This window comes from Diabrotica virgifera, chromosome 4 (assembly GCF_917563875.1).
Source record: "Diabrotica virgifera virgifera chromosome 4, PGI_DIABVI_V3a".
In the NCBI taxonomy this organism is placed as follows: domain Eukaryota; kingdom Metazoa; phylum Arthropoda; class Insecta; order Coleoptera; family Chrysomelidae; genus Diabrotica; species Diabrotica virgifera.
In genome coordinates, this window is record NC_065446.1 from 151,339,551 (window position 1) to 151,357,854 (window position 18,304).

At 32.0% G+C, this 18,304-nt stretch overlaps 1 protein-coding gene across 1 annotated transcript in view; it reads right to left on the reverse strand.

The window, feature by feature from the left end:
• Positions 1-1,009: 1,009 nt before the first annotated feature.
• The window catches only part of LOC114330575 (early growth response protein 1), a 453,598-nt gene continuing 436,303 nt past the window's right edge, over positions 1,010-18,304 (reverse strand). The window contains exon 5 of the mRNA XM_028279963.2: positions 1,010-18,204. Coding sequence (XP_028135764.1) covers positions 16,886-18,204 — 1,319 coding nt within the window. The 3' untranslated portion in view covers positions 1,010-16,885. The remainder of the gene's footprint in view (positions 18,205-18,304) is intronic.

Sequence of the window (18,304 nt, forward strand, 5' to 3'; positions counted from 1 at the left end):
TTGATAATGCAAGGAAGAATACAGGGTAGAAGGAGTCGCGGAAGAAGACGCATCTCCTGGTTAAACAATTTGAGAGCTTGGTTTAATTGCACTTCTGCTGATCTCTTTAGAGCAGCGGTATCGAAAGTGCGAATTGCCGTGATGGTTGCCAACCTTCTTAGAGGAGATGGCACATGAAGAAGAAGAAGAATCCTATGGGTTCCCTTGACACTACCAGGGATTTTGTCTTAGCTGTTGATATTTTCATGTTGTAGTTCTTCGCCAGTTTATTGAAAGTTTGTGCCATTCGCTGTAGGTTATCCCCGTTATCGGAGATTAAGATTACTTCGTCAGCATAACAGAGGATTTTTATTTGTTTTTCAAAAAAAGAACAAAAAACAAACTTCCTCTTCAACCCGCAAAATCAAATTTAAAAAATCATTTAAAAAACTACAGACCAGCTTTCCATGGTATAAAAACATGGTAATAACACAATGATTCATATGGCATATTTTATAACTTTCTTTTTCTTCTTCTTAGATCAGGTGAGGCTCGTTAGTTCCTGGCAGTTAGTCGTAGGGCCTCCGTCGCACACCTTGTTTTTTCCTTAAACTCTAATAAGTTCTGTGGCCTCAACCTTAACTTCCACTTCAAATTTCAGTTGCCTTGCATCACTTAGCACATTGCAATGGCATAATATGTGTAAGGCAGTCTCTTTTTCCATTTCGCACTTTCTGCACCATGCTTCATTCACTTTATCTAGTTTGTATGTGGTTTCCTATACCTATAATATGTGGTTTCTTAAACGGTAATATCCAGTCACCATGGCATAGAACAGAAATAAATAAGAAGATGAATCGATCAAACCAAATTTGCGTAGATTTTTGGTATCAGAACATTCTTTAAATCCTACTTTTACATTCTGATAGTTCAAATAAGTGATTCTTTTCATCATAACAACAAAGTTTCTTAAAATCTCGCAAAAATCCTATGGTGTTGAAACAAAATTAATGAAGTAAATAAAAAAAAGTTTAACTGAAATTATTTATTTTTTTAAGTATAACAGAAAATCATAAAAACAGATTCGCAGAATCTTAACTTAGAAAAATTAAATAGAGATTATAACAAAATTAAATAATTAAGTAGCTATATCTTTGTACATGCTTTACGAACTGAACAAAATGAAATAAATATACATAAATATAAAAGACAGGTTTAAAACCTTTTCAGTAATAAATTGTTAACAATAGTTTAAATAACACCTAAATAACTGCAGTAGCATTAAAATCAATAAACCCAGATTCAAAATAGGGCTTTTCATTCACAGTCATTTGTTTCGAGCTTCTGTCATATCTCGTACAATCCGTGTATATTAATATTATACACAGATTATACAACATATGACAGAAGCTCGAAACAAATGACAATCGATGAAAAGCCCTATACGTACATTTTAAGTACCTACTGAAGGCAAGCACCCATATTCCATGTTTACCATGTAATTAAAATGTCGAATAGCATATATTACAGAAAAAAACGCAAAAGTAAAAGAGATATAAATGTGTATATTACCAGAGATACAAAAAAATCCAGAGATTAAAATGACATCGAAAAACCAAATAGCCATTCACTGTCACCCACCCGTCACCTTTATGATAACAACGAAGAAATACCTTTAGTGACTATACAGTTTACCGAACAGCAGTCGGTAAACATAAAAATATATTTTCTAAGAAAATAAAATGGATAAAAAATGAGTATCCTTCAGCAAGGATCAGCAATTAATATCGCACCTCCGCTCAAATAGTGTCAACTCAAACAAAAATAAAAACGGTTTTATTGTACCAACAATTTAATATAACTACAAAATCTTATCTCAAAAAGTGTTACGTTTATAGATGAAGTATTTGTCGTTAGATCACACTAGAATCAATATATGAATAACCAAAATCAACAATGCACCGAACATAAACAGTGTCACATATCGACTTGTGCAAGGGATTTGCCCATCTAAGATGTGTAGAAAGCGTCGTTTGTCGAGTTAAGACAGTATATGTGATTACTTTATTCAAAACAATCTGCGTATTTGCTCAAGAAAAAGAAAAGTGACACATGTTTTACTTATTGATCTTTTTTACAGTATTTTTTGTTTCATCTGGTTACTTGTATTAAAATTACATAGGTCTGTTAACCAGATAATAATAATATTATATTCTGTACCGCAAGAGCCACTATTGATTAATAATATTTCGTACAGTTTTCGTTATTTTATCTGTATAGTGTTACAACTCAAAAAAAATATTTTTTCTACGGCCGTACTAAAACAGCCACTTCCACGCATGCATTTCGTTTCCGAAAGTTGCACTTTCCCGCCCGGCGTGCGGAAAAGTAAATTTTCCCGCACGACATGCGGGAAAGTAAAATACATTGTAATATGGCATTATAATATATTATAATACATGCAATAAACTAATATTTAGATATTATTTACTAATTTATTTCAAATTTTTCTTATTGTGTGCAGGTTTTAATGAAATTAGCGCGATTATTTCATTCATAGGAGATTCTGACCAATAGAAAGCTAAAGAAATCTAAATTAGACTGATAATTTTTGATAATTTCCCGTCGTCAAGTATATTACGTCAGATGCCATTCGTTGCTATGAAAAAATACATTCAGTGGCATTAATGACAAGTAATGTTTTAAAAATTATAAAAGTGATTACTTTCAACCGTAAAATATTTATAACAACTGTGTGTTTAATTGTACTAATTTGTACTTACATAAATAAATTACAATAAAATTTTGGTTTTGAACAGTTTTATTCATGAAATAATCGCAACAAACTGCACTCGATCTTTAAAATTAATATAGAATTTTAGAGCTCTTGTGCAATTACTACTGATTATTTCATTCATAAGAGATTCTGACCAATAGAAAGCTACAGAAATCTGAATTAAATCGATCATTTTTGATAATCTCCCGTCGTTAAGTACATTACGTCAGATGCCCTTCGTTGCTACGAAAAAATACATTCAGTGACATTAATGACAATTAATGTTTTAAAAATTATAAAAGTGAGGACTTTCAATCGTCAAATATTTATAAAAACTGTGTGTTTAATGGTACTTACATAAATAAATTACAATAAAATTTTGGTTTTGAACAGTTTTATTCATGAAATAATCGCAGCAAATTGCACTCGACCTCTGAAATTAATATAGAATTTTTGCTCTCGTGACACTTTGACATAATTTCACTCGCCTTCGGCTCGTGAAATTAAAACTGTCAAAGTGTCACTCGGGAAAAATTCAATAATTTCAGAGCTCTTGTGCAATTACTACTGATAATTCGATGAAATAAAATTATTTTGACACAATATTTAAAAGTCAGATTAGTAGACAATTACAATGGTTTTGAATCGTCGTCATGGCAACCAATATCGTCGTCGTGGTAACCCATTATATTGAAAGTTTGGTTTTGACAACCTTGTCAAAGAATTAATTTGTGTATTTTCACTTCTAAATAAAAATTGATATAACTCTATGTTTGTGGCTTTTTTCCAAACGTACGGCCCTAGAAAAAATATTGTTCCTAACTCATGCGGAAAGTGTCTTCCCGGCACTCGACTGCTTGCCCGAACTCCGCTATCGCGTCGTTCGGGTCAACGGCAGTCTCGTGCGTGAAAGTATCACTTTCCGCACTAGTTAAGAAAATAACTATTTTTAAATGTTTTTAGCAGAATTAATACATTATTTTGTAGAGCTTCAAAACCCTTATTGTCCATGTCGTGAGACCGCTCCCATCTGAAAAACATTTCTAATTCGGTTTCTCTGCGGATTCATATTCAAAAAGGTCCCCTTTAAACAAATCTGAAGGGTGCCGGATGGAATTTTTGGGCAGAAATTGTTTAAACAATTTTTTTAACAAATACAAAAGATCACCTTTTATTGCTCCAAAAAATATATTTTTAGGTTTTTGGGTCATTCTAAACAAGAAAAATATCTTGTGATTTTTCGAGTTACAGGCGATTAAAATATAAAAAATGCGAAAATACGCATTTTTGAGGCTTAAAAACTCATATTTAAATTAGTATTTTTAAGGGTGCCAATAACTTGGATTAAAGTTTAAACATTCCTTTTCAAGATTCCGAAGAGTCATCTGGTCTAACTTTAATTTAGACCGTAGTTTTTTAATTGTTAATTATACGTGTCCATCCGCTTTTTTGCCGGTGCGGCGCGTACTATTTTCAAAAATCTCCTACTTTCCTCCAAAAAATATTTTTTCTAGATAATTTGGGACATTCTAAATAAAATAAGTTTCTTGACATTTTTTTCAAAAGTTAATAGTTTTAAAGTTATAAGCGATTTAAAATCCGAAAAATGACAAAAAAACACATTTTAGCATGTTAAATCGCTTATAACTTTAAAACTAGTAACTTTTGAGGAAAATGTCAAGAAACTTACTTTATTTAGAATTTCCCAAAGAATCTAGAAAAAATATTTTTCAGAGGAAAATAGGAGATTTTTGAAAATAGTGAGCGCCGCACCGGCAAAAAACCGGATGGACACGCATAATTAACAATTAAAAAACTACGGTCTAAATTGAAGTTAGACCCGATCATTCTTCGCAATCTTAAAAAGGAATGTTTAAACTTTAATCCAAGTTGTTGGTACCCTTAAAAATACTAATTTAAATATGAGTTTTTAAGCCTCGAAAATGCGTATTCTCGCATTTTTTAGATTTTAAATCGCCTATAACTCGAAAACTGTCAATTTTTGAGAAAAATCACAAGATACATTTCTTGTTTAGAATGACCCAAAAAACCTAAAAATATATCTTTTGGAGCAATAAAAGGTGATCTTATGTATTTGTTTCAAAAATTTGTTTAAACAATTTCTGCCCAAAAATTCCGTCAGTCACCCTTCAGATTTGTTTATAGGGGATATTTTTGAATATCAATCCGCAGAGAAACCGAATTAGAAATGTTTTTCAGACGGGAGCGGTCTCACCACATAGACTATTAGTAACTGACTAAAAGTCAGTTACTAAAACTGACCTAGGTCTTGTTCTAATTTTAATAGTTTTTTAATTAAACGCGGAAAAGTTCTAGCATAAATTTTAAACGTCGTTTTCTCGATACTTTGCTTTTTTTGACTTATGACACTGTTTGAGAGGAGGTGCGATATATTTATTAAAAAATAAAACCTACAATCTTGTTGAAACCAAATTACTTATATATTAAAGAAGAAGATGTTAACAGTTTATTTTGTACCATTTAACATATTTTAATGCTACTACATATCTTAAACAATAAACAAAAAAGTACATTTAACATTAACATACAAGATTTTGTGGCACAATTTTTAAATATCATATTTTAAAAACAGGACGTTTTTTGTGGCACACAGATAACACCAAAATTGATCCGTGAAATTATGTATAACATTATGGGCATATACATTTCGGTTCTATTTTTGTTTTTGTTTTTGTTTTCCTGAAGATGGTATTTTGGATCAGTCAAATTAAATACGGCGAATGTTAACACATTGTTTTTGAAAGAGGGAAAGTCAACTTATCACATTCATAAATGGACAAAATCATTATATTATTTCATAACAAGGACCAAAAATATACGGGAATTTATGAAATGCAAGTTAATAATCAGGATGACTCTGTTACCAAAAACATAATTACTGAATATTGAAGAAAGAAATAAGAGGAAACCAAAATATTAAATAGGACTACATAAAATCAAACGTTAGATGTTAAAAGAGAAGGAAGATTTATTCTAAATAATATAATATCTGAGCTGGAAAATAAAAAAAGTCCTTTAAAAATGATTTAAAACGATTTAAAGAGGCAGGTAGTATTATTAGAGAAACTGCAATAGAAATACTTAAAAACATCCCAAGGAAGAAGATTAAGTATAAAGAGATAAGGTCAAACAAAGATCCAGAAAAATAAAAGAGGAGAAAAATTGTATAAAGTGAGACAAGAAAATAGGTCTGACACTATATTATGGGGTTGCCATAAAGTAGAAGCATATAGAAATACATATTTACAAAGAAGTTGATACCAGCAAGTGTGGACAGATAAATATTTTTATAAAATACCTAAATTAATATAGCACTAAGAAAGAAAATTTTAAGTATCTAGAATACTTAGGTATTTAAATTAGAATATGTAGTGCTAAGAGAAGATAAGAAATGCTAAGACATCGAATCTGTATGAAGAAGTATAAAATAAAAACACTTCTCATCGACCTTGATTTAAGTAAACTTCTAAATACAAGCTTGTTTAAAGGTTTAAGACGATGTTAGGAATTCCTTCCTGATGATTTTCTAAGACGGATAAAAGTGAAAGAAATTTTTAAAATCTTAAGTCCAGTAATATAAATTGATACTTGATGTTTAAAAATAACAAAAGATTTATATGGGATTACGAACTTCCAATTCAGGGTATACATAATGGGATTTTTTTCTTTTGAGTTACGCAATTAAATTGCTAAACAGGCAGACAAACATTAAATGATTGCAGTCATTAATATTATTTAATTATAACAAAAATGTTGTTGCAAATAAAATTATTTGTAACACAAGTAATTTCAAATGCCAATTATTTTAAACCAAATTGACAAATATTACCATTCGCTTTAGTCTTTTCTAGTTCACTAGTCGCTAGTTCAACAGGAAAGAAATCTGATCATATATTGTAACCATCACAAAAATACAATTTCACGGATTGAACACTTACAAATATGTATGTTTGTGCTTGTAAAGTACACCAAATATGTGTCACATAAAACTAACTAATTTAATAATCTAATGCCCCATACAAACAAAACACATGAAGAACAGATAAAGACAATTTTATTCATTCGATAATATAAATATCAATATTCTTCGTTATCAAAAATAGAACATAAAATTTATAAACTACTCTCACAGTAATAAAGAAACAACGAAATGTACAAATATCACAGTATTCGTATATCGTTCATAATATAAGTATAGCAAATATACATATCCACCACATTTTCGTACCCAGATTTTAGGTGGTCTTTTACACTGTTCATGTCATTTGATCAAAAACATATAACTAAGAAAGAAACACACAGATATTGTTAATTGTTGCTACTTTTAAATCATACTGTTTACTTGTGGTACAGCACAAATTTTACAAATTTGGGAGAATAACTTTTAAAGATACACTGTATTTCAGAATTGTTTGTTCTTGCCGTGTAGTCTTTAACTGTGACATTATAAAATGCGATCAGAGAGTGGACGTAGAGGTGATCTTGTATTGTTCGCCTCCACTACTGACGATCCACGTGTACCACGAATATCCACAGTATATTACAGCCGTCGGTCGTACTTGCAGGGGTCAATAAATGGCATTTATTGACTTTGATGAAAAGCCATTTGATAGTGTGGAACAGAGGGCAGTAAATAATTTCCTAAAAACAGCAGAATGGACTACAGATATACCGGCATAATTATAAATATATTTAACAAGGCAACAACAACTGTTGAGCTAATAAAACAAACGGAGCCTATAACAATAAACCGAGGAGTAAGACAAGGATACCATCTCGCCCAAGCTATTCAACCAAGCGCTAGAAGATGGGTACAAATAACTACACTGGGATCTGGGATGCCTTGGGTATGAACATAAACAGGCAATATCTGAATCACTTACGATATGCTGATGATAATATTGTCTTAATAACAGAAAAAAGTGAAGAATTACAAAGAATGATAAAATAACTAGATAGAGAATCGATCCTTCTACAAAGGTAGAATTGAAAATGAATTAAAGTAAAACAAAAACCATGACCAATCGACAAGAAGAACATTGAACCACAAAAAAAAAACATAAAGGTCAGATGACCGGAAGAAATAAGCCGGGTCAGAATGGATGCAAATGGCACAAAATAGAGAGGCATGGAAGAAGAAAGAGACGGCCTATATCCAAACATGGAGGTTTAGGGCTGATTATATAGATAGATATACCTCCAGGGGTATGTTGGTTGGTCCTAAGCAGTAATAAATGCACGGAAGCACATACGCAGGGAATGCCGTGAATTCTTGGAGTGGCCAAAGTTTTTCATAGATTTTTGGCCGATCTTAGATTTTTTTGAATCGTCTTCGTTGTTTTACAGAGAAACTTGACATCATGTTTTGCTGAGGTTCTACCCATTTAATCTGAAATCTTTTCAATATACGATAATAAAACTTTACCATTTGGTTATAGTTGGTTGATATTTCTGTTGATTCTATTCTGATGTTTATAGCTTTTAAAGTCTCTTGAAGCAGAACCGTTGTTCCCCATCGTTTTTTGAGATAGTTTGATTTTCTATCTCAATATTTAGTTTGACATATTGGGTTAACAAGGTACGTTTAAGTTTTTTGGCAGAACTCTTTTGTTTAGGATGGTGATTTAATTGTTGTTTCAAAAACGGTACGTATGAGTTGATTTTCGGTATATTCTGTATTCATTGAAAATCTGATTTTAAGTCTGTTTTGGCAATTAAAACATTTAAAAACTCAATCGGTTTGTTGTTCTCGATTTACAGGGGGTACATGATCTTAGGGTTTCATAAATTTATTAAATAAAAAAAATGTAAATCCACGCTCCTCGCGGCTTCAAATTACCAAAAGTATTATCCACATAACTGAATCAACATATTGACTTGTTTTCTCTAATTGTATGGCTTGTTTAGTTAACTAATGATAAAATTAGCACTAACCAAGCTCATTGAACTTTACTTTGAGGTTCCAGCAGTATTTTGTAAAATCTGAAGATCCAGTGAAGTCCGTTGTGCTGACACTAACTCATGTCTTATACAAACCACTGCAATGTCATTTACGTTAACTCTCGAACCGTCTTCATCACGACTCTGTTGCAGAGGAAACGGCAGCAACAAACAGTTCCGGAACATGGAATCAAACTTTCTATAAACAAATTTAAGGAAGATATCCATGCTGTTTGACGATCAAAATTTTTAGTTTCAGTTAAATCTCTAACAACTTTAGCAATCTTTTTCTCTATTAGATTTAACGGATGTATCAAAAAGTTTTGTAACAAATCATTATGACACACAAATGACACAGTCATAAAAGTATTAATTTTCAAAAAATATATCAAAAATAAATTTGCTTGCTGAACTTTTACATCTAATAAAATAATAACATCTACTCTATATTAACTATGAAGACAATTTTTTATAACCACGCATTATCAAACAAAGCAGTTGAAATAAAAAACACTACAATCCCAATGTGTGGAATCATCGGTATGATTTAATAAAACAGGATCAATGTAGAAGATCAACAAAAAACTCGTAAATATTTAAAGATCTTAAGATAAGCAATCAATTTATTGTTTTTTGGGTATACAAACATTTTTAAAATAATTTTGTAGATCAAAAAAATGCTGATTTCTTTTTGTAAATATATATGGTGGACATCTGAACCTATCAAGTTTTTGACAGACTCATCACAATCATCCAATTGTTTCTTGTCTTTATAGTCTGTTATCTTCATGTCATTTGAACATACCTCTATAACAAGTTGTCACTAATAGTGACTCAAATTTAAGCTCCTTATCATCACACTCAGTTATTCGTTCTTATCATTCGAAATTTTTAGTGTTACATAAAGTAATTGAAGATTATTTAAATTCCCTTTTAAGACCATGCAAAAAATGTATTATTAGGTATGAATTTCGTAATTATTGCAACATATTCAAGAACATCAAGGCGACTTAGACTGAAAAGCGACAACGAATGGAGACTGATGATCTCGCCTTTATTCAATCTAGGCTGAACTGAACACAATAATTCTTAGCCATGTCATACAATAAATAATACTAGGTTTTATTTGAATAGTCTTATATTTGGTTATTCAATAAATGAAGTACACATTTTTCCTTACGCCCCGCTCAAATCGTCAGATTTTTTAAATATACACTGTTTTGCATATACTTAACTTACCTTGTATTAGTCTGACGATTTCGAGTTTTTCTAAGGATCGATTTTTATTTCAGCCCCCCTTAACGAACTCCCCTGCATTAAGAGCCCATATGTGATAGAGGTACATTTTCAGGGTACAAGGTTTCTCCCCATGTAATAATCTGACGTGCTCGAGTAACTGCAAAAATCCCCACTGGGGCTCCCCTACCATAAACACATTTATAAAGTAATCTAGCTCTGACAATAAATGAAGTTTAGTCTAGCATAAAAATGTCATGGCTTTTCGAACAAATGCACCATAAAAGAATAGCTACTTAACTTGTTTATGGAAGATAATTTTGTCATGATTTTCTGCATGTTTTGTCCCCTTGCAAATCTGTCGATATATTTTTTTTATATCAACAACTATCAATACTTATTAGCTTTCCTAGTAACAACACAGCGCCGAATTCAATGTATTTTAAAAGTGGGAAATATTCTTACTTTTAAATTGCTGAACAGAAGTTTTCAACATTAATACCACAAGAGAATGTGAATAAACTGAAAATAATGCGACATTTTTTTGAAAACTTGTTAGAGCTCGAGTGACTATTGCCAAATGGTATCAAGTTTGAGAAACCAATTGGAGCATTATTTTCTTATTTATTCTTGCTATCGTGTAATATTCGAGAGATTATTTTTTAATATTTACAGACAAAATTAAAGATTTTGTAAATACACATTCAGTGTCATTTATCACAATTATTGTTTTTCAACTTGTCAAAGTAAACAGCACTGTTTAGCAAATATTTAGACGAAGATATCAATAAAATATTAGCTAAAATTATTTATAAATACAGTTTTATTCATAAAATAATCTTACCGAAATCCACTCGAGCGCATAAAATTGCCATTTTTGTATTGTCTTCGTGACAGATTGGCATTAGATGCAGAACTAAAAGTTTATTATGGTTCATTTTCTTAAATGTGACAGTTGTCAAAACTAGGAAATTCGTTGTAATTAAACAGAAATAAAGTACTTAAAATTTATTCCCAGTATAAGAATAATCTGATTGGACATAATTAAACACGTGATGAAAAATCTTACTACGCGATTGGAAATTGGAATCATTAAAAAATAATTTTAAAAACATCGTACTAATAGTGGAAATAATTAAATTGGTGAAATCATTTTTTTTTAATAAAAAACCCTAAAACAAGACTTTTATTGGATAGGGCAATAAAAATATTCATGAATATGAATTGAAAAAAATTCAGTAAAAAAAATATAAAAATATATGCCTAAAGTCTAGTACACTTTGGCGTAAATCCGACTTGGACTGTGAATAGAGAAGTTTAGACAAGAAGAATATAATTTATGTCATAGGCATACCAGGCTACCAGGGTATTGAAGGGAGCAAACCATCTAGCAAATCTCGGATGATCACGTCTTCCAAATTTTCGCGTCCCAGAGTTCTTCTGTAACATACGGGGAAAACTTTGTGCACTCTTAAAGAGATATTTTTTGTTAGCTGTTAAGTAATATCATTGTTAAAAAAACAAGTCGATATCGAGCAGATAATAGTGCAAATATAATAGACTCTCTGACGGTAAATATATTGAAAGTTTTCGAAAAACGCTAAAACAATATTAATGTTATATTATCTCACTAACTCGGTACAATAAAAAAGAGTTTCAGCTTTTGCAATATATTAGTCGCCTACTAATCTGGTTTGTTGAAAGTCTTGTACACTATGACTAAAATGTGCACACAAAATGATGTCCAAAATGTTCAAACAGAAAAAAATAGTAAAACAAGATATACTGTATAAGCATAAATAAGAAACGACCAAATGATTCTAGAATGGCACGATGGTGGTATTTTACCCCGTAGTAAGTTTGTTTAGTTTACCAACTAAACAAACACTAATAACTTTATTTTACTGATTCTTAGCAAATTTATTATCCAAAAAACAAATTACAGCTAACCAAAACTACCTATCTATTGACGCAAAAAATAACGCTGTCACATCTCTTGATAAAATACAGAATATTTTAATTCTAACAAGTTGTATTAAATTATTACTAAATTATGCTGATTACTATTTGACTTTACAGTTGAAAAATTATCGTGAGTTGAACATAATTTTTAATCAATCATGCTCTCAACATAAGTACAAAAAAAAAATAATTTATTAGCTTCTCGAGAATTTATTTTGTCACATATTAAGAAATTTTCTACAGGATGGTCCTTTAGTAATAAGGCATAAAAAATTCCTTACACAAAAATATTGGGCATTTAAAAAGGGAAGATATTAAATTTAGAGCTTGTGATTTATTCTCTATTTTATTAACAATCCTGAATATAATCTAATTTGTAAATTTTTCCTCTTTTTCAGAGATAATTTTTAATATTTTTCTGTTAACACTAAAAAAGTAAGATTTATATACAGCCTGTTCCAATGAAAATTTGACCCCCCAGAAACCCGGAAACCAAGAGCTTCTTAAAAATTTAAAAAAACACGTTAATTTTTAATGGGAGGGGAACGAATTTTCTTGCAAAATTCATGCCCTCAAATATAACCCCTACCGCCCCGCATCGACCACCACTTTTTTTAAATAGCAAGTGTGGACGAGTGGCACATCATTTAAAAGGTAATTTTTTCTCTAAACGACGCTCTATTTTTTTGTAATATACGTAATAGGTTTAAAGATAATTTTGGACTTAACAAATTTATTATAAATTAGTTAAATCCAAAATTCTCTTTAAAATTATTCAGCAAATTAAAAAAAATGGAGGGTCCTGTAGATAAAAAAAATACTTTTTAAATGATGTGCCACTCGACTATACCTGCTATTAAAAAAAATTAGGGTGGATGATTCGTCTCCCTTTGCAAGAAATTCGTCCCCCTTTCGATACAAATTTACATTTTTTTTTAATTCTGAAGAAACTCATGGTTTCTGAGTTACTGGGAGGGGGGTCAAACTTTCGTTGGAACACTCTGTATAATGTTTGTATATTGTATCATAAACAAAATTCTATTACTTACTATCTCGTCCAATACTTCAGTTAAAAGGGACAATCTTTCGAGTTTAATTGTAAAAGCTATAGCGGAGTTAGGAAAAAACAATTTCGATTTACCGCAACTTCTTTTCAAGATTTTCAGCTACAATACATTTTGATTCGTTATTAATTTTTATTGAATTTATTATTTGGTTATATCTATTCCAACAATAATGGTCCACTCTGTACACGCTGAGCATGGCGTAAATAAGCATTTCCAAAACAGTTAATTACATATTCGAGATTTCTCGAATTTCTTATATTAATAAAAATTAATATTAGAAATTCGGTTAGAAATTTGAATCTTCGATAAATAATTTTGTTTTATTTCGAATGATAAGACTCTTCTTATAAAAGTGTATAAAAAACGAGTGATATTTCGGGCATATGTATTGCCACTGGCCACTTATTTGGCACTCTACTTATCGTTATCGATTATACAAGTTATTTCAAAAATGTGTTTTGAACTAGAATCAATCATTAATTAGGGCAAATAGAATAATGCAAAAACCCTATCTCCCTTCATTGTTAATCTTCCTCCTTGGAATAAAAGCAGTAACCTTAATCATTTGCAGAAATACATGCCTAAACATATTTGAAATAATTTAGTAGCAGGAAATATTAGGTATTTCTGCGACTTAACTACTTACTAATAAGGAATAATTACTAGATATCAAGAAAAAAATAATAAAACAACGGCAGTGTCTATATTTTCGTATGCGGAGTTGTATAATAAATAATCAATAATATATTTTCCTGCAACATAACAGTAAAAAACGCAACACATGAGTAAGATAAATACCTCGGATTTATAATTTGATAGACCATATTAAAGGAAAATTCTTCACAATTCACGATAGGCTAAATAGAAAAAAAAACAGTAGCGGAACGAGATATCATAGCCGCGTCTAAAACGCCGTTCACACTCTCGCCGAAGTCGATCGAGGTTCAGCAAGTACGAGAGTGTAGAAGGCCACCTTGTGTACCTTTGTCTAACTTCGTTCTACTTCCAAAATCTGTCGGTCTGGTGCGTCCGAGTCAAAGGGATCTTTGTCGGTATCGCACCGCTTGAATGTGTTCCTCGCGAAGTAGAACGAGTGTGTAGAGAGGCACTTCGGACTTCGGTCAACTTTGGCGAAGTAACTTCGCCGAGAGTGTGGTGCCCGTTTTAGGTTTCATTCAAGTTTATTAAAGGGATACAGCTCCTTTCGGGAATTGTTGAACGTTTTTAATGCTCAGAGGATAATCGGGATTTATAAATATTAAAAAACAGTCTACTAGTGGCTTAACGTGCTTTCCATACATTCAAATGAATTTCATTCAGAACGGGGTGTCAGACAAGGATGTATGTTATGTCTACAACTATTCAATCTATGGGGAGCATATTATGAGAAGAGCACTTGAAGGACAAATGGTCATAAAACAAACAGTCTACGTTTACACAGCCTTTCTTGCAAATAGGCAAGCAGATCTGATTGATCTTATACGACTGGTCGAAAATGACAGTCAAATATTTGGCTGCAATTAAACATATTATCAAAGACAAAGATCATGATAGTGGATAGACTACATAACAATTATTCGACACGTAATCACAATTGATCGGTTTGAGGTTGTGAGCTCATACTTATATCTGGGATCATTTATCACAAACACAGGGTCATTACAGGAAGAGATTAAATGTAGAAGAAACCTAGCAAAAGTGGTCACAGCAAAAATGACAAAAATATGGAAGGACTGTCAAATTTCAAGAACATTCAAGATGAGATTGATCAACTATTTAATATTCCCAGTACGGCATGTGAATCTTGGATCCTGAGACAATCGAAAAGAAGAAAGATAGACGCCACTGAAATGTTCTGTTGGAGACGAACGTTACGAATTCCTTGGACCGGCCGTAGGACAAATAATTCAATTTCCAGGGAGCTAAAAGTTAGCCAACGACTCTCCAGATACACATTATGTCGACCACTCCACTCCCTCTGGGGGGGGGTCAGGATGGAAGAGAGAGAGAGAGAGAGAGAGAGAGAGAGAGAGAGAGAGAGAGAGAGAGAGAGAGAGAGAGACCTTTATTTCAATGTTCAAAATATTTATATAGTTTTTAAAAAAGTTCCATAGTATATAGAGGCAAATAGATTAAAACTGGATCGAAACGTGAAAGTAGTAAAATGAATACGATTAGTTATTAGCTACATAGATATATTAGTACAAAGTTTTATATATATGTTCAATTATTGTCGATCAAAATATAACATGCAATAGACTACAGGTACGCTTTTGTCCAAAATTTTAAGCCGTTTATACTATAAGAAAAGTATTTAAAAAGTTTTTCTTAGCTACGAATATTTAACTAGAAGAATTATTGACGAAAAGAGGAAAACAAATTATGGATGAAAAGTCGGAAGAGGGAAAAATCTAGAAAATATTTCATATTTAAGAGTAGTTACATTAAGTAACATAAATAATACCTAAACTCAAATACAGGTACACGTTTTACGTACAAAATATGTTTTAAGAACAGACGAACTATTTAGATTAGTCATTTATTTGCTTTCATAAACGTTTATTTAGTTTTATATAAAAAACCTCTTTTTGAAATACCTTGTAATTCAATTGTTTATTCGTTTGTAAACACTGGCCTGGCAATTTTGTGTACATATGGAATGGTGTGAGATCTTTTAAAAAAGGCAAAAATGGCAAAAGGTGCAAGAATCGTATCAAAATACAAAACACGTGAGAACCATGTTAAATTTAAGAGTTGACACCTACATCTATTAAAAATGCAAAACAATTCAAAATCTGTCAAATCTATTAGAAGTTTTATTTGTTCCCACGAATGTATTAACATGTTTTGCATTTTCCCATATATTACTTTAAGTAGCTATTATTATTTTTGTTAAATATGCATATTTATTCCAAATGCCATTATATTATATGAATTACGTACTAATTGTAACAGCAAAAACTTGAAGGAAGGTTCACTCTAAACAAAATCATAAAAAAATAAAAAGTATAAATTCATTTAATGAGAACATTGCTATCGACTTAACATCAAAGTATCTAAATTAGGAATTTGTTAACAAGAAAACTTTAAAAAGGTGGAATTAATAAAATATGAAACATAAGTTCTTTGAAAAATATGAATATGAATAATTAAAAAAACACCTAAGTAGATATCTTACTATATTAATTTGTGCTTTATCATTTTAACATTTATACCAGAATATTTAACAAACCCATTTCAAAATTCCATTGAAAATTGAAGGGTCGTAAAAATAATGGCATGTAGGCCTGGTCACGTTTTGTATTTTGATCAAAAGTCTTGCTTATCAGTGAAACTAAAAATACTCTTTTGAAAACCAATACATACCTAGGACTAGATGAAAATTTGTTTAATTTAAATCCCTAATTAAAAACTTACTCATCGCATTTTTTATCAAGTTTTGGCCCCTCAAGTATTTTTAGTCACCACGTCTTATTTTTAACTAACAAAATAACACAAGAAATAATTTACTGGATATTTACACTAGAAGAAATAATTGAACATTCGAAGACATAAGCTGCATAAATAATGGCTAAACTTTTCTGAAAAAAAAACACTTTTGAAATCGGTACTTTGAATTATCCCTTTTTTTTATATAGTAACTGCAAAAGTGAATTAATTATTGACGGGACTAAATGAGATATTTACATTTTTTGTCAAAGTACGACTCATTAACAGCAATTTTTCTTATAATTTCTGCAATGAATTTCTAAAATGAATAATATTCCTTAGATTTATGTATTTTGTAAATAAGCGTATGTCGTCAGTGTGATATCGTTAAGTACGAACAGCCTTTGCTCTTTGAACATCACGTTTATTTCTTCAAGTGCGTTTTGTACAGATCTCAATGATTTTCAGCCTTAATATGTTCAGCCTTGATTTGAGTAGCAACAGGATCTGGCTCGAAACGAGTATGTGTCCTCATGTGCCTTGTAATCATATCTCTTCTGCAGGCAGCGTAGGGGCACTGTGGACATTTATACGGTTTCTCGCCAGTGTGAGTCCTTTGATGGGTGGATAAATGATCTGACCTAGAAAACACTTGACCACAAACACGGCACGTGTAAGGCTTCACTCCAGTATGCAGTCTCATATGTCGTGTAAGCATATCACTGCGAGCGAATGATCTTTTACACACTTCACACAAGTAAGCTTTGGCCGCCGTTTCGCCGTTACTTTGTCTGCTCTTGTGCCTTGAAGCCATATGTTTGGCCAGACGATCATGCAAACTGAACATCTGACCACAAACTGGGCAGACATATGCTACATCTGAACCTGGCGGCATTTCTTCTACAACCGGAGAAACTTCTAAATTGTATCTGGATGCTACAGATTCTTTTGTAGTTGGAGAAGCTACGTCCCCTTTTACAACAGGTACCGAAACAGGACCACGTGGAGGTAGGAATCCAGGGGCGAGTAGTTGTAATGGTGGCGGAGCCAAAGATTCCAACCGTTCTCGACTTCTGGATGATTTCATTGACAGATCTAGCGGAGATTCTTGCGGGGACCATGTATTTGAATCTACAGAACCCTTACCGCATCCAGTAGATAAAGTAAGTGGATGTGGCCAAGAAGGAGGGGCTCTAGCCCTATCAGCTTTAGCAGCTTCAAACCATAGAGGCAAGTCAGAATCCGAATGGCTTCTTTTACGAAAAATATCAGGCAGGTACTTTGAATGTAAATATCGCTCAAAGCTATATGTAGGCGCTGGTGACGATGGTGTCAAGGGTGAAATGGGTGATGCGGGAAAAAATCTATCATAGGGATGAAGAGGCGATGGATGGTGGCCTATAACGACTCCCGTAACACATTGATAACATGGACAGGTTGTCCGTTGAAGCAAAGGTGGACTCGGACTCGTATCGTCTTTAATTCTCAGCGGACTAAATGGTATCTGAGGAGAATCGGTTGAGCTATGAGGAGACTTATTACTTGAACTCGCAGGACTGAAAACATCTTCGTCTTCGCTTATCGTCTTATACCGTTCCCTATCGGGAATATCAAATCTAAATACCTCAGGCCGGTATTGTTTTTCGTGCATTCCCATATCGATTGTGATATCACCTTTGTTGTTATGGTTGTAGGCCTCTATAATGTTGTTGTTGTTGATCACTGCAGGATTCTCTGGTGAAGGTTCGCTCTCGTAGGGTGATGAACCTCCTCCTGAAACAAAACAGCCTCGTTGAAAATAAAACAAGAAAAAATATGAGAAATAGTTATATAAATAACATCTAATACCATACCAAAAGCTTCCCTTTCATGA